General features: G+C 55.4%; 2 protein-coding genes across 2 annotated transcripts; one reads left to right on the plus strand and one right to left on the minus strand.

Moving 5' to 3' along the window:
- The first annotated feature begins 2905 nt into the window (after positions 1–2905).
- Positions 2906–6865, plus strand: CAV3 (caveolin 3). Its single transcript, XM_037386091.1, has 2 exons — positions 2906–3037; positions 6031–6865. Exons 1-2 carry the CDS (start codon positions 2924–2926, stop codon positions 6370–6372), a joined length of 456 nt encoding a protein of 151 aa, XP_037241988.1. The 5' UTR covers positions 2906–2923; the 3' UTR covers positions 6373–6865.
- A 1325-nt stretch (positions 6866–8190) lies between these two features.
- OXTR (oxytocin receptor) lies at positions 8191–16398 on the minus strand. The gene is made up of 2 exons (XM_037387026.1): positions 15069–16398; positions 8191–10418 (listed from the first exon to the last, which is right to left on the minus strand). Exons 1-2 carry the CDS (start codon positions 15997–15999, stop codon positions 10171–10173), a joined length of 1179 nt encoding a protein of 392 aa, XP_037242923.1. The 5' UTR covers positions 16000–16398; the 3' UTR covers positions 8191–10170.
- Positions 16399–17663: the final 1265 nt, after the last annotated feature.

Consider the following 17663-nt stretch of genomic DNA (forward strand, 5'->3'; position numbering starts at 1 on the left):
CAGTTCCTGGTATAAGGTTTTCTACATGGGATGGGTCGAGGAAAATGCAGCAGAGCAAATACCTTGCGTCGCACTGCTCCGTCTGTCAGGGACGGCACTGCCAGGAGCAGCTGTGCCTCCTAAATTCGGCACTGGTTCCCGGCCAAGCGAGCATTGCTCTTCCATCAGACGGAGGTTACTCACGCACACCACCTCCGCCCACAGCCCCCTCAGCAGCAACGGGTTCCTTCAGCTCAGAGTAAGGGCAAAACGACTCACTTTGCAAAGACACCCTTCACAATCCATTTTGAAGCACTCAGCCATTTCAGCAGTGGTGCTACAAAACTTTGTCAGAGAATTCAGCTGTGAGGGAGCAGGTCTGGCCTTAAAGGGGGTGCCCAAAGCTGTGGAGTGTGGAGGGATTTTTGCCTGCAGTGCCTGCCCCTGCTGGGTTTGGGCTCTCCCAGCTGCTGCTGTGGAGGCACCGATGCTGGTATGGCAGGCAGGGGGCCAGGCCGCCAACCAAGCACGGGTCCAAAAGCCTTGCCAAAGGGCAGAGACCAGCAGGCCGCTTGTCTCAAGCCACGGTCAGTGTACTCCCACCCCTGACCAGATCTGGGCACATGTTAGCCCCAGCAGCTCACTGCCTCCCCAGTGCGTTATAATGCTGCTGCTGTGCCTGCTGCTCCGCTCATCCTGCAGGAAGGCAAAGGAACGGAGCCAGGACAGACCCCTGCCAGCCAGAGCTCCGGGGTCATGGAACTGGTGCCGCTGAAGGGTTTTCCAGCATCCCTTCACACAGCCAGGACAGGGTCACGGATGGGCACTACTCTCCAGAAGCAACCTGCCCAGATTTAACCTACACTTGTAAACTTGTACAGAGCTTGTCACTTCTCCATAGGTGCTTCCTTTAATTTTGCAACACCCCATGGGTTTGCGTGGTTACTTTCCCACCTCTGCTTCTGCCCTTTCGCTCCCTGCAGCAGTCATGGCAGCTCTAGCCGTGGGTATGTCACACTCCAGGGCATCACTACATCTGCTTTCACTAGAGCACAAATCAAGAAAATTGGTTTCCAGACTGAAGTACCACCCTGACTCCAGAAAAGATACTGAACACACACCAGGGGCAGCAGGAGGAGTTAGAGAAGCCTGGTAGCCCTCAGCCTGTGGTAAGGCTCAGCCAGGCTCTCGCTGGCACAAGTTCTCAGGAAAAAATTAACATGCCTGAGAGACTTGTGATGCCTCAGCCAAGCAAAAGAGCACAATCCCATTTTTGCACTGTATTATATCAGCTCAAAGGGCTGGAAAAAAACATTGCAGCGTTGAAAGCTCCAGGCACCAAGCCACGTGGGTTTGATAAAGAAGCACTGCACAGGCATTGATGTTTTTGGAAGGCAGCAGCCTTCTGCCATTAAAATAAGTCTCCCCCCATGCCAGCCAAGAACATTACTCTGAAGTGGCCACTTCCACGCTCAGCCATTGTGCAGACACCTCCAGGACACCGATCCTTCCTCCTTAACCAGTCCTACCATCCTCCCCGCTCCACCACTTCCCACTTTTGCTGTGTTATATCAGCACAAAAGGCTGACTGCACTGCCCATGGCACCAAACTTGGGTGTTGCCCATGGGCCAGCAGCAGGGCCTGTTGGGGAGCATCCCTGCCTGCTCCGCTCCAGGCAGATGGGAGCATCCCTGCCAGACTTTGCCAGAGGCAATGTTTCACCTCAACAGTGAAACCCAAAGCAATTCCTACCCAGAGGTACCACACACCTTTGCTATTGCATACGTGACACAGAAGATGGGGAAACAGGGCTCCAGAACAGCTCAGAGACACGCATCTCGTGAACACTTTGCATTAACAGGGCTTAACATGCAGCCACTCCCTCGAGAGGTCTCACCTCCAAACACTGCAGTGTGCAGTGCCAACACACGGGGCTTGCTGGGGCTGTCACAACACCTGCTGTGTCACCCTCACAGCACAGCCAGTCATCAAGGGCATCCCCAGTGCTTCAGAGACCTCAGTGCAGCTGTAAGGTAGCCTTTACCAAAGGGACACATGATGGGAGAACAGTTATCCCCACGCTACCTCAAATCAAAGTGTCTATAAACAAGGATTCAATAGAAGCTTTGGGTGGGTGGCTTGTTGGGTTTTTCTTTTTTTCACAAAACCATTAGTTTTAAAGAAATCTTCAGTTCACAAAAACCAAGAGAGCACTAAAGAAATTGATGAAGATTACCAAAATACAGCACAAGTTAAATAAAACTTCATTAATATGCTAAATGTCACTGCACCTGGTGTTCATGAAGGTGATATCCCCATCCGTGGGTTGGCATGTTGGTTTTCCTCTACTTTCTCTGTATGAAAAATTTGAATTAAAGGAATCCAAGCTGATACCGTGAGCCTCCTTCTAGGCTCCCAGAGGGACCCTGAGGGTTGCTGACCAGCCCAGAACAATATTTGTAGACAATTCCTGTCTCCCCTGAGCCACTTCCCTTTACAGATCCATAAACAACAATTTCCCTCATAAAAAGTTATTTGTCTCAGGCTTTTGAGGACTTTCACCCCAGTTTGGGCATTGTTTCTCCCATGCTGTGAGGGGAAAAATCCTACCTGCAGAGCTGGGCTGGGGGGCTGCACACACCCCTCCCACACCCCATGCCGCCCCCGCCCCAGCTCGAGGGCCACCACTACCACACACATGCCCCACACACACCCCGCAGAGGTGATACGGCGGGGGCTGTTCCCAGCAAAGCCCCTTTAAGGGACACTTCAGGGCAGCCACGGGAGGCACGGTATTAATTTTAGCCTGGAGCACTGCCAGGGGCGCAGGGCAGCTGCTGCGGGCAGCGGGGGGGCCGGTGCCTCCACACCCTGCCCTCCTCCAGCAAAGCCCCAGCTCCCGGCTCTCCCACCACCCGGAGCCAAGCTGGCAGCGGAGCAGCCATGGCAGAGGAACAGACCGAGCTGGAGGAGAGGATCATCATCAAGGACCAGCACATCAAGGAGATCGACCTGGTGAACCGAGACCCAAAGCACATAAACGAGGATGTTGTAAAGGTAGGACTGGCTCAGTGCTGTGTTTCAGGAGCATCACTACCTCCCTCACACCATCGGTGCATCGGCATTGCCACTCTGTGCTCGGCTTGGCCTCAGCCAGGGCTGTAAGCCCCTGCCCCGGGTGCCTCAAGAGGTGGCATTCCCTCGGGCTGTGGGAGGTGACCGGCTACAAGCCACAGCCCTGCGGCCAGGGGTGTCCGGACGCTGGCTGTGTGGTGTGCATGGCTCCGGTCAATGCAGCATTTCCCATTCCTTGAATGCACTCCCCAACTTCATGGGCTGTAGCCTGAAAATTTATGGAGGTGCCCTTCTTCGTACCAGTAAGCGGGGAGCCAAAAATAAAACCGGGTCAGTCCCATCACTGATTTAAAGGGAACCTTGGTAAAAGCCTGCTAATCCTCAAGACCTGGCAATACAAGCACCAGAATGTTTAGATACGTGTTGTCCTGTCTGGAAGGAGGTGGTTTCTCCCACATGGCAGCAGGAGGGTGCAGCAAAACCTCCTCTGTCTATTTTTGCTCATGAGGAGCTCTCAGTCTAGCTGAACAGGGAAACATTTTCCTGAATGCTGACCACTGAAATACGGTCACCATAAGGTTTGTTAGCAATATGACAAGGATAATTTTGGCTCAAAGGAGAACAGGAGGCGATGGGATGGTTTTGTTAGAACTGTATTTGAGAGATCAAAGATGACATGCCAGAAGGGACGGCACGCGCTGAGCCTGCTCACAAAGGCTTTAGCAACAGGCATGACATGGGTGATATGCAAGCCTATGTTTCTGTGTTAAAACACTATTACAGCTAAACCCGTGGCATGGTCATATTAAAAGCCCCCCAGATGAGCCGCAGCAGCCATAGATGGACACCCTTCCAGCACAGTGAGACGTGCCCATGACAGTTGTCAGGCACCTCGGTATCTCGAGCATGTTCCCAGCAGCACATCCCACATCTGTGCCACACCATGCCAGCACGGCTCAGCACCCTCAGCCCAGGGCTCGGAAAGGTGCTGGGCCACGGGCAGTGCCACACTGCTATTGGCCACCCTGCCAGCACAGCAAGGACCAGGGCAGCCTTCAGCCTGCACACCCCCGGTGCCAGGCAGCACTGCGGGGCACACCTACCCGCTCCTCAGCTTGCGGACATCACCAGCCACTGCTGGGGGTAATGCCAGTGCCTTTGGCACCCTAAGCCTTCACACCAGCCCCATTCCCCCATCCCTGCCTTCTCCCACTCAGGGATCACCAAAAGCCTGTAAGAGGATTTTCAAGCTCACCCACTTACATGGCCATGCTGCTGCTTCATCAGCTGTGGAAGTTTTCAGAGTGTTTGCTGAAGCTACCTAGCATTCCTCCCCCCTTAAAAATAGCCCAGCTGATAAGGCTGGGGAGGAGGAGCAGAGCCAGCCCGGGACAGGGAGCACAGCTCACCTCACTGCTGCTCCACAGCATCCCAAAGGAAAAGCCAAAGCCTCCCTACTCGCTGGTGGGCAGCAACACAGTCAATCAAGCCCTGGGCATCGAAGCATGCAATACTCTTAAAGCAGAGCAGGTAGAGAGGCATCCAGCAGAGGGGAAGCTGGGAAGCAGAGTGTTTTGCAGGCTGAAAGGCTCATGTGGCCATAGATAAACCCATCCTGAGCATTACAATGCAGCAGCCAGAATTTGGGAACACATGACAGCAGTGGCACCAGCCACAGGGGCTTTACAAAGCTTTAAAAGCCTCCTCCCAGGCAAAGCAACCAAGGAACTGAGCTGTACCTGCATTCACTGGTCCCTGAACACGTCAGGGCAGCACCCAGGCTCAGCTCAGGGTTCAGCCCCTGCCTCCACCACTCTTCCAGACCCACTTCTGACATGCCATTAGCAGAGGAAGCAGTAAGGCAGACTCTTCTCTTACAGCCTGCTGCTCCCTTCACTAATTGATCCCCTGATTAGCTCATCAAGCAGCTGTGCAGTGGGTGCTGCTCAGCTTCCAGCCCACCTGGGCAGCAGGGCTTCCCTGGGAGCTGCTGGCAGGTGCCCCAGGAGCAGCCAGCTCTGCTGTTGCCTGGTCCTCTCAGAACTCCCCCCAGCACCTCCTCCTCACGCCAGGAAATTAAAGATGATGCAGAATGATTTTCAGAGTGATCAAAGTGCTTTGCAGAGTGATCAAAGTGCTTCCAAAACCAGAATGGATATTGCAATTTAACATAAATGTACAAACAGACAGCTTCCCAAGGAAAGACCATGCTATTTTTCAAGACAAATAGCTTGGCTCACATATTCCCTAGAAATGAGTTACACCACAATGAGATCGCTATGCATAGTTCAGCGGCCTTTGAGAGTATTTGTCATTCAGAGATGTTCCCAACACCTGCACATAACAGCACTGTCCCTGTAAGGGCATCGCTGAGCCAACCTCTCTCCCTCTTCAGAAAGAAAACACAAACAGAATTGAGCACTTTGCCTCCGCACATATAAATAAATAAATCAATCATAAATCAAGGGGGTTGTGGGATTTTTATTAGCACAAAACACTTTCTTGCTGAGCAGGCAGCCCACATCCCTGAACGCTAAAAAAAGGTAGGACTGGGCTCTGGTGTCCTCTGGCGTACACAGCGCTGGGCAGCACTCCTGTTCGGAGGGCTCCTGCCTGGCTGCAGCCCTAGAAGTGCCATCCCCAGCTCGGGGTCTGCGAGTGGGGGACGTGCCCCAGGACAGCCCAGCCTGGGCTCTGGCACCACGGGTGAAGCCTGCGCTGCCTGCAGGCTGAGGCCAGGCAGTGCCCCGAGCCCTGTGCCATCCTCATCTGGCCCTTTGCAAGGGCAGGGGCTCTCCTGCTGCACCAGGGCTTGCTCAGCGGGGGCAGGGGGTCCGGACCCCCAGCACAGCCCTTGCCCTCCCCAGCCCCCTCATTCGGGCTCTCCTCTCACATTGCAGCAGATCCTTGTCCTTGCACTGGAGCCCTGGTTAATGCCCCCAAACCCCCCTCACCTCCACCTTCTCCCCTCCCAGGTGGATTTTGAGGATGTGATAGCTGAGCCTGTGGGAACATACAGCTTTGACGGCGTCTGGAAAACCAGCTACACCACCTTCACCGTCAGCAAGTACTGGTGCTACCGGCTGCTCTCTGCCATCCTGGGCATCCCCCTGGCAGTTGTCTGGGGCTTCCTCTTTGCCCTCATCTCCTTCTGCCACATCTGGGCAGTGGTGCCCTGCATCAAGAGCTACCTGATAGAGATCCAGTGTGTCAGCCGAATCTACTCCCTCTGCATCCACACCTTCTGTGACCCACTCTTTGAGGCACTTTCCAAGATCTGCAGCAACATCAGAGTTGCTCTCCGAAGGGAGATCTAGGTCCCTACAGCCACTCCAAGCAGCCCTCATGCAACCACCCCTCTGCGCAGGTTCCCCTGGCTCCTGCAGCGTGCCCTGCCCTGGGGCACAGGGACAACCGTGCACAGGGACCTGCGCAGTGTGGTGGGACCCTGTGGCAAAGCTGGCTGGGGGGATGCTCCCTGCAGACCAAGGCATGCTGGGCTGCCCCTTGCTCCATCTCAAAGCCAGCAGCTTTAGGAGAAGCCCATCAAGCTTGGTGAGCATCCCAGGGAGAGCCCTCTGCCCTCCAGGACCCCCAGCATTGTGCCCTGCTCCCATGGGAGGCACAGCAGCATCTCCTGGACCACAGCCCTCGGCCATGGCCTGCAGCTGCAGAGCAAGAAGCAAGGGTGCGGAGATGCTGCTGGACAACAGACCAAACCCCACCCGCTTCGCTATGTCTCTGGTCTAGCATGACACTAAGATAAATACTTGCATTTGAATTATTACTTGCTGCAAATAATTGTTGTTGTGGAAGCTTCTGTATTAAATCACATTGCACAAAAGTTTTATGGATAGAATAGTGAAAACAATTTTTTTCCATGTGTGTTTGCATTTCAGCAAAGCTTTGAAATCCAGATCAATTATTGCATGAAATATTGTCTGCCTTCTGGGAGGATGTACTGACTCTGGGCCATCAGCCACTGCAAAACCTTTTGTGGCAGTTTGACACTCACTACTTAATTAGGGGCATCGCTATGCTTTGTGCTCAGGATTCGAGGGGCAGTACAGCACGGGTGGGCAGCTGCCCTGCGCATCGCCCGTGGGTGCACTGCAGCTGCAGGGACAGCAGCTGGGCAGCACCATAGGGGGCAACAAGAACAAACGGCTTTTGGTAACTTCGCGTGAGCAATCACAAGCTTGGCTTTAAGTAAAGCTTTGGTTTATTTCTCAGGGAGAATATTTACTATGTGCTTGCTCCTCGGTGCTGGGCAAGCTCTAGCCTGCAGCAATGCCTTTATCCTACACAGCGAGGGCTGTCCCTCTGCTCAGTGCCCTGCCCTGCTGAGACAGAGTGGTGGAGGCAGTGGGGGGGCAGGACCACCCCGACCCCTCGGGCTCTGCCCCCAGGGAGGAGACCCGCATCCGAGGCGCTGCCTCGCACCCTTCCCCAGCCAGGCCCCCTCCCACAGCATCCCATGGGGCTCGCCCAGATGTGCGGGGGAGAGCGGAGGAAGGAGCCTCCTCCGGGACACTGCCCGCTTCCAGCCACTCCGGCTCCAGTGAAAACACAAGGACGAGGGGAAAAAGTTCAATTTGGAGCTATTTCATCCCCTGTATTGTCAATTACTTTGTTTAGTCCATCTTCTGTGAAGTGGTACTTTAATTTTGAGGCACTTCAACCCCTTTTTGGCTCTGGCCTTAAGCGCTTTGCTGAATCAGGGCCCAGAAGGTCTCGTTCAGAGGTTACTCTCAATTGTATTCAATTTGTGCTTTTTTCCCTTGGCTTCCAACAAAGACTTGGAGCCAAAGTCTCTTCTAGTGCCATGCCAAGGACAAGAAAGAGCCAGATTTTCTGTTGGTGTTCTTCCAGTGGCTTGGGATTGGGGACTTCCATCATCCATAGCAATGTAGCACCCGTGCTCTAGCAACACCAGGCCTTGAGATGGATGGAGTGATAAAAAAAAAACCCAAAAAACAACCAAAGGTATTTAGATATTTGTAGGGAAAAACTTTTCCAAAAACACTTTATCATGAGAATTTTTTAAAGCTTTTTGTGGGAATAAAATTAATTTAAAACAATAATTGAGATTACATTCTTTTTAATTTTTTTGTTGGTACTGTTCTAGTAGTTCACAGCCTGAACCCAAAAAGACCTCCAAAATTCCAATCTCCCCACCACAGCAATCTATGGGGTCCCCGCACACGGAGCACACACCACTCACATCTCAGCATCCCTATTTCACTTTTAACCCTTATGAAACATATTTTATCAGTGCATTCAACATCCTTCCACTGCAACAAACCTGGAGCTCCTCCTCCCATCCCCATTTCACTGCAGCCCGGGCAAGGCACGGGAGCTTGGACATGGGCTGCAGCATCACTCAGCTGGAGAACACAGCACCCCCATGCTTGGGGGCACAGACCTGCCTGCCTGACCCTGTAACCACGGCCAGCATTGCAACCAGGGCTCGCAAGGCAATGCCTGCCTCTCCCGAAACTTCCATAAAGCTTCCATCAGTCCCAGTAAAATCTATTGCCACATAGCATTTCTTTCCTGGCAGATGGAGGGTGCGCCAGGGCCCCAGGTTCACAATAAAATGGGGGGGACACTCCTTGTTGTGTGCAGGAGCTAATTACTCTCAAGGAGAAAGAAGGTGAATGTGGGAGAAAAATGCTATAGGCTTTCCTCAGGATTTAAACCAGCCTGGCAAAACATGCTGAGATGGAACATGCTGTGTCATATTCAGCAAATGTGCTGAGCACTCACTTGAAGCTACTACCAAAAAAACAAAGGAATGCCAGGTTATGAAAGGTGAAAATGTGCCTGTTGATAACAGTGAAAAAATAAAGTACACACTTAAATGCATTTTTCATATTCATTCCCAACATGTAAGGCCAAACCATATAACCGTTCACATGCAGGTCTTGCTTTTGCACATCCCTCCTGGCTGCAGATACAGGAGGTGTTGGGAGCAAAGGTAGGAGCATCCCTCTGCAGTCACCAGACCCCACTGCCACCGAATTCACAGGAAAGCTCCCACTGCCTTCAGCCAGAGCTGCACATCACCCCAGATGTCCCACACTCCACAGCAAGCTACAGAATAAAGCAGTGTGCACATCGGAAGTGCTTGGTGCAGTACTCTATCAACAAAAGCATCCTTACGCCTGGGTCTTGTGCTTAAAGCGCTGCTTCCCATTGGTTTCCTTCATTTTCTTAGTCTAGTGCTCCTGCACTTCCCCTCCCGCCTTCCATCAAGACGCAGTCAGAAAACTTTATTTACAGGTATTTCTTAACAATAAAAAAATCCATGCCATGAGCATGACCTTGTGTGTTACAGAGCAAGAAAAATTGCATTGGTGTAAAAGACTAAATACGATCTGCGGTAAACCCAAAGCAAAAGCTCGGCCTCGGGGGACTCAGAAGGAGTTTCCCTGTTAAAGCCCATGGAGTCCAGCTGTAATCCCACATGCCTGCCTTTGGAGAAGCTTTTCAGCACACTCAGCAAACCTGTCATTGCACAGATCCCCTGGCCCTGCAGTTGTGTCCGCTCCCCAGGCTGACCCATGCACACAGCCTCACACAGACACAGAGCACAGCTGCGGGGACACACACCCAGGCCTCAGCATTGTCCCCTCGGAGGTTTGTCCCCAGCCCTGTCCCTGCTGCCCTCCCAGCCTCTGGCAGCAGGACTGCCCCACTCTGTGCCACCAGCGCTGCCACTGGCCCAGGCTGCGAGAAGCAGGGCTGGCACTGTGCAGGGATGCGGGGACGGGGCTAAAAGACGTAGAGCATCCACTCCTGCAGTGCAGGACTGTTGGGGGCAAAACCTGTCCCTCCCAGTGGTATCTAAAAGCCACTGATGTCAGTGGTTTGGGGGCTCAGAAGCAGGTTCCTGCTGTCCAGTCCCAGGCAGCACTGAAACTTGGACCAAAGGAGTCCTCCCCCCACTCCCGCCTCAGTTCAATAATAACCGCTGGACATGCTTGCACACGCACAGACATATATACACCTATTTATATAGACCCCCTCCTTGCTTGTCCGAACCCTAGCTCTTCACAGGGAAGTGCTGGAGGCAGCACGGCGGTGGTGCAAGGTCCCAGCTGGCACTTCTCTCACGTCATGGATGGATGCATGAAGCTCCTCTGGCTCGTGCTCTTGCAGCTGAGGACAAAGGAGGAGGAGTTGCTCTTCTTGCTGACGCTCAGGTCGCATGCCGGCCGCGACTTCAGGTAGCGTGTGGAGCAGCAGAGGAAGCGCTGCATCAGGTCGTGGAAGAGGTGCCCCGTGTACAGCATGTAGATCCAGGGGTTGCAGCAGCTGTTGAGGCTGGCCAGGAGCATGGCGATGATGAAGGGGGAGGCTGCAAGGCAGAAAAAGCACGGCAGCATCAGGGCACGGCACAGGTGGCAAGAACCACCACCCTGGGGAGGTGGGCACTGGGCACACACCACGGTGGGCTCTGCTGAGAGCCCCGAGCTCTGCCAGCACTGCAACACTTCCTCCCACACCAGGAATGGGCTGCCCTGCCTGCTGGTCAGTACATCAGTAGAGAAGAGCTGGTAAACAAAAAGGGGGAAAGTGAGTCTTGGTTCAAGCAACTTGGGTTTAGGTTTTTCCCCTCAGAAAAGCTGCATTTCCCCTGCTCGCCTCCTGCGCTGTTGCCTGCTCAGCATTACCCTAGAAATGCCTCACCAAGAGGCAGAGCTGCCCACAGCATCATCTGCACAATTCGCCTTTATAGTGCCCAAAGCAGGGAGGAGGGAGTGTGGCTTTTTGGAGTTGCCATGGCAAAGAGCAAGAGTGGCAACAAAAAGAATCAGGTGGCTCATTTTTCCCCACCAAGTAGCCGATTTGGGGCAGATTAGTGGCTTTCATCTGCTTTCAGTCACCAAAATCCAGCCAACTGGACAGTGCCCACCAGCCCAGCCCCATCCATGCCTCCTCGCCCGGCGCTCTCCCAGCCCTGGGGAGCGATGGCATTTTTCTTTCCCCCTGAATTATTTTTTCACACAGGACACACCCTTTGCCAGGGGAAATGACAGCCATCCCCATTCCAGTAATGAAGTCTGGGAGCCTGGCAATGGCTCCCAGCTGCAAGCGTGATGCTGGGGACGGGAGGTGATGGTGACGGCATACTGCCAAGATGACAGGTCTCCGGCTGCTGCTCCCCACACCCAGAGCATGAAGCACCCGCCTGTCCCACCTGAGAGGTCAGATCGGTGCCTTTTGGTGAGAAGGGGCCAGTGGCACTTGCCCCGCCATGGCAGCCAGCATAAGGAGGGGCAGCCTGCCCCCCCCCAAGCCAGCACCTCTGCGAAGCGGCTGCAGGTCAGGGACAGAGCTTTTATTCTGCTCCCTGTGTTTTCTGCCCATCTTCTCATCTCCTTGTGCTCTCAGGGGATGCACCAGCAGCAAGGATGTGTACGTGTGATTGGCTGTTTCTGGTCCCTTTCTGCCTCTGCAAAAATCCACTCGAGGTTTTTAAACTAGAAAAGAAGTGTGAATAATGAATACTAGTTTCTGAATTCACCCTTAGCCAACTCATGCATAATTACTGCTCCAGTGATATCTGGCCCAACCGCTTTTAATTTTAAGCATATGCTAAAAGAAATCCATGGGGAATGGCTTACAAAGCCTAGGTGCAAGACCTGAAATACATCATAGTATTTCTATCCATTAAAAAAATCCAGCCATGGCTGTCTCAGCTCTTCTCTCTCTGTGGGACATAAATTGAATTTCATGGAGCTTACTGCAGGGCAGGTCTTAAGCGTGGATCTCTTCCCTCTCTGGCAGGACTGCCAGAGATCCCCAAGAGGTGCTGCAAAGAGCAAGCTCTGCCCCTCACAGGTGTTCCCTCTCCCCAGGCTCCGAACATCCACTGCAGCAGGGCCAGGGATGTTGTGCTGTCAGGAGGGATCAGCAGAGGCAGGAGGCTGTGCCCGGGGAAGGGCTGAGGCATCTCTGCTGCAAATGCTGCTACAGAAGTGAAATGAAATGAGGACTGTTCACTAATTCCCACACACAGAGAGATGCTATCAGTCACAGCCCACATTTCAGGGCACCAGCTCCCAAGATTAAGGGACCGATATAACAGTTATGCTGTTTCACAGCCTCACTATTCTCTTCAGAGGAGCTTTACGCCAACTTTGACTCAAAGCTCAAAATGCCACACATGACGTGTCTTACCTGTAAGGTGTGTGCAGCAGAAACCTCATTCTAACCTACAGCCTCTGAAGGATCCCCGGTGCTTACGCCAGCACCTGAGTCCTAACCTGTAGCTCCAACCCGCGCTTACAGAGGCTGTAGGTTTGCATACGAGCAAAGGTGGGGATCACCGCTGCCCGGCCCAGGGCGGGTTACCAGGCTGATACCCCAGCCCCTCCGCAGGCACAGCAGCAGGGCTCCGGGGTGTTCAGCCCTCACACTTGGGCACCTCCATCTGCCACATGGCAGCCACGGGGAAGGGGCACAAATGGGGCTGCCTGGCCCTGCGGTTCCACGGGGCAGGGCGATAGTGGGGCTGGGGGAGCGGGGCCAGGCAGGTGGGCAGCAGCATGGGACCCCAGCCCTGCTCTGCCACTCCACCCGGCACTGCTCAGGGCAGGGGTGCAGCTTCCACACCTCGCTTTCCTTATGTTACTGAAGTTGGTTTATGAAGCGAGGAAGGCTGGTGTATAAAGCTACTGAAATGGATCAGTAATCACAGGGCGCGACCTCTCTGATTATTACTTTGCTAACTAAGAAAGAAGGGCTTCAATTTGCTTTCTTTACAGCCTTTTTACCTTGATGCATGCCAAACCGCAGCAGACTGCATCCTGCACAGGTGAAAGCACAACCCTGAGCAGTATCGGAGATTCACCCACGGCAGACCAAGCGCTGCACATCCCTCTGCTAACGCCCAAGGCCTGCGTCTCACACGCTGCGGGATGCAATGTGTGGGCACAAAACTGTAGGGGCCCTGCTCAGCATGAATTAGGATTCAGTTAGGTATTAACAGACTTTCCCTTGTCAGGGACACTCTTTATGATATCCTATGCCAAATTCCCTTTCTGCTGTAGGGTATGCCTCTGCCAGGCACCCGGCAACGCTGCCCGGCCAAGGCAGCCCAAGCCTCAGTACAAAGGGAATGACGCAGGCCAACACTGTTGGGAGCGCAGCAGGCAAAGTCCATTCCTTCTGCAGAGAGGACTGACCCTGCCACCCTTCTTGTGCCTCTGGGCACCCAGCGAGGAGGAGGGTGGGCCTGGGAGGAAGGGCTGGGGTCTCCGGGCATTTGCTATCCACAATAACCTGCCTGAGGCTTTTCCTCCCTATGCCATGAAAGCCTCCAGCAAATGCTCTGGCAAAACTCCCACCCTTTACTGCAGACATGGGCTCTCGAGCAACAGAAATGTGAGGGGAAGGGGAGTTTGTTACAGCTCAGCGCGGCTGGAGCTTTCCTTGCTACCTAAAAGCAAAGCAGAACAGGAAGTTTGTCGCAGGGCTGGTTGCACAGGGTGAGCAAGGCAGAGTTTCCCGGAGCAGCAGGCAGGGTGCGACCTGCGAACAGCCCGGCCATCCCCCCGCTCCACAACGCAGGAATCAGCAGAGCGGCAGAGGTTTGTTTGCTGATGAGTCAGATGGAAGCCCTCGAGACTGTGGGTTTAAAATACAGCAAAAGGGAGAGACACTGCTTCATGCCAGGGTGCATCTAAAAACCAAAAGTTTTGAGCAGCCTAGATCAGGTGGAAAACCAAGAGACAGCTGCCTGGAGCACCTCGGGAAGTTTAAAGACCTGTGTTTCACTTCCCCACCTGAAATAAAAGGAGTGGAGAGAAGCAAGAAAGGCAAAGGTGAGCCTGCCTGGCTCCAGCTCTTCTGTCAGCTTCAACTGACATGAGAACAGTCATCCACGGGCTGCCGGAGACCTCAGGTTTTCCCCAGAGCAATGTATAGCTGGAGCAGGGTTAAAGAAGGGAAAAGCATGCACGGTGTAAGCAAGCTGTGCCCTCTGCTGCGAAGCCCTTTGCTGCAGCAGGCTGCGAGGGGTGCCGGGAGGGGGTCGCAGCTCCTCACCGGTCTTTGGCATCCCCAGACTCAGCATTCCTGTTGAGCTTGGGTCAGTCTGTCCAAGGAGCTGTCATCCCTGGATGCATCTTTTTGCCCTTTCTCCCACCTCACAAAGTTGTGCAGTTTTTTCTTTTAAGCTTTCCCAGCGGGTTCTCCTTGCAGGTGCAGAGGGACCATCAGATGCCTCCGCCGGGGGACAGCACAGAGCACAGCTACAAGAGTATGAGACTAAGGAGGATAATATATTTTGCTCTGTTTGCAACTTCTGTGATGACAGGAGCAGCCAGCACCAAGAATAAAAAGTGGCAAATCAGTGATATCGTGTCCTTTAGGAAGAGCCTTTGCTCATAAATCAGCGGCTCTCTGCAGGAACCATGACCCAGTCAGAGATAAAATAACAGCAGCACAGGGTGGATGGAAGTGGGAGGAGAGGGAAAAGAGGGGAGAAGAGGAGAAAGCAAAGCAGTCACTGAGTTAAAAACAGCAGAGCAAAAGAAAAGAAGTCGGGCACTAACACTGTGCAGTTTCTCCTGCAGCTGGCGTGGGGCTGAACTCCCACACAGCCCTAGCATACCCCAGCACCCGGGGTGGGCAATCGACCCACCAGAGACCCAGAACAGCCCCGGGAGGGATGAATTCACACACCTGGGGACAGTGAAAACCTCCCCAGCCACCCCCAGCCACACAGCCCAGCCCGGAGCTGCGGTAACACTGAATTTGCCGGGATCTAAGCTAGCCCTTGCCTGCACCAGGGCAGCTCAGGCACAGCCTCTGCTGCCCATCGGGTGGTTTTCCCATGCTCAGGACTTTTTTCCACCTCCCTCCCAGCCCCCTGAGACTCAGCTCAGAGCACAATTTCTGGCTGTTGCTCACAGCCCACGAGCCTGTGTCAGTGCCCCTGCAGCCACTGAGCTAAAGCAGTCCACGCAGACACAGGGCTACGGGAGGGGAGAGGACATACCTTCCTGCGGAGCATTCGTATCCCACACAGACCACATCTGCACAAAGAAAAAGGGAGTCCAGCACACTATGAAAGCTAACACTATGATGAAAGTCATTTTGACTGTCCGGATCTTGGCTTTGGAGATGAGCCTGATGCTGCTGACCCTGGTAAACGCTGTTCCGCTGCGGGAGCTGGAGCTCAGAGCCACGTTGGGCCCATGAGCCGTCTTAAGCTTCACATTCTGCCAGATTTTGAAGCTGATTAAGCCATAGCAGATGCTCAGCATCAACACAGGGATGATGTAGACCATGAGGGTTATCCAAGTGACATAGGCTTTAGGTCCCCAGGGCTGGATGAAATCTGCCCAACAGTCATAAACCCCATTCCCCACATCCCTCAGAGAAAATATGTGGATCTGAGGAATGCTGACCAGCAGGCACAGCAGCCAGGTGAGGAGGACAGAGACGCGGTCCGCTCTCCTGTGCAGAGACCTCAGTGGCTGACAGATGGCCAAGCACCGATCCAGGGACATCAGCAAGAGCATGTAGGTTGAAGCAAACATCCCCACTACCTGCAAGTACTTGATCAACCGGCAAAGGAAATCTGGCCCGTAAAACCTGAAGGTGATGTCCCAGATGAGCTGGGGCAGCACCTGGAAGATGGCCACCACCAGGTCAGCGATGCTCAGGTGCTTCATGAAGAAGTACATGCGGGAGTGCTTCTGCCGGGTGGTGTGGATGGCCAGCAGCACACACAGGTTGCCGGTCAGGGCGAGGAACAGGATGAGGCAGAGGACGGTCACCTCCACCTTGGCCATGTCCTCGTTCCTCTTCAGGGGGTCGGCGGTGCTGTTCCTGCCGGCGCTCTGGTTCTCCAGGCGCAGGCTGCCGTTCCCCAGGGAGCCGTTGACGGTCCACACGCCGCTCCCCGCGAAGTACAACTTCTCCATGGCCGGCGCGGTCCCGCATGGAGCCTGGCGGCGGAGAGGCTGGGGCAGATCCTGCGGCCGCCTCCCCGTTGGCGTCCCCGCTGCGGCGCCCACCCGCCCGCGGGGCCGGCCCCCGCTGCCCCCCGCGGCAGCCCGGCCCTCCCGGCCCGGGGGCTGCGGCGGCTCCGCCCCGGCCCCTCCCGGGCACCGGCGTCCCCGCGGGCTCCTGCCCCCGGGCAAAACCGGCGGGCGGGAGGACGACGAGGGCAGGGGCCGGCAGAGACGCGCGGTGCCCGTCCCAGCGCCGCCAGCTCCTCGGGGGCCCTCCCGAACTGCCCCCCCCCGCACCGGTTCAGCACCTTCTCCCGCCTCCGCAGAGCGGCCGCCCACGCACCCGCGGGCAGCCCCGCCGCCGCGCTCCCACCCGCGACGGCGCCCGGGCACAGCAGCGCGGCCGGGTCCCCGGGCGGGTCCCCGCTCCTACCTCCGGCCCCGGCCCCCCGGCAGCCCCCGCTCTCCCGCGCCCCGCTGCCGGCAGCGGCCCCGGCGGGGCGGGGGCCGGATCGGGCCCGCCGGCGCTGGGCTGCGCTCGGGGCGGCCGCCGCGAGAGGGAGCGGCAGACCGGAGGCTGCCGGCGGCCCCACGGTGATGGGCGGGGGCTGGCGGGGCTGCAAACCCCCGATGGCCACCGGCCTCCGTCAGCCCGAAGCCCCCCGGTGCCCGTCGGCTAGACCCCGTGTAAAAGGCGGAGGGGTGGAAGAGCCCCCGCGCCGGCCTCACCTCCCCCAAGCACAGCCCCGGCCCCCGGTGCTCGCAGCCCCCCGTGCCCGCAGCCCCCCGGCCGGGCTCGCAGGGCTGGGAAGAGCATAGACAGGGGGGCTGGCGCGGCCTGGCAAGCCACAATGGGATGATGCTGGGGTGCAGTGGGGTTCGGCAGCAAGATGCGGGAGACACCCCAGCGCTGCAGGCTGGCCACACTTCTTGGCTGGCAGCAGCTCAGAGAGGGGCCAGGCGGCAGTGAGACAGGGCCTGCGGAGCCAGGGGCTCTGCTCCCCTAGCATCAGGTGCCCACTCTGCCCCCCAGGTTTTGAGGGCCTCGGGGGAGCTGGGTTTCACCAGCATAGTCATTGAGGTGCCCACCATGCCGGCCGGCACAGCCCCACGCAGTTATCGTTATCGGCAGTTCTGTTATCGGCAGTTAAAACAACCACCAAGGGCTCTTTTTATTTCTTTCAGGAGGATTATTTTAGAGTATTATTAAAGCATTTCTACAAAAGAAGAAAAAGTGGCCATGTTTGACATCGTCTGTCATCACTGCCACTAGCTCAGCAGCACATCTCGCTGTTTTCCCGGGACTCAGGCCCCCTGCGAGAGGGAAGCAGGGACCCAAGTGCCAGTGGGAGCATTCAGGAGAGCATCCAACAACCTCAGCACCTTGAGCTGAGCCCCACTGCACCCGCCGCTGCATCACTCCCAGGCCTTCTAACCAAGAAGGGGGCCACAGCGGGAGCCTGCCTGGCCTGGCCGCTGCAGCCCCCAACTCCAGGCAAAAGCCAGCACGCTGGTGCTCACTCCCTGTGCTGCCTTCCCTGGAAAGCCACATCTCAAATTCTACTTAGCGTAGACATAAGCCTTGAATAAACATCTCTGCAGTTATTTTTAAAGATTTTTTGGGAACCTTTAGC

The sequence above is a fragment of the Falco rusticolus genome, chromosome 4, assembly GCF_015220075.1.
Source record: "Falco rusticolus isolate bFalRus1 chromosome 4, bFalRus1.pri, whole genome shotgun sequence".
Classification (NCBI taxonomy): domain Eukaryota; kingdom Metazoa; phylum Chordata; class Aves; order Falconiformes; family Falconidae; genus Falco; species Falco rusticolus.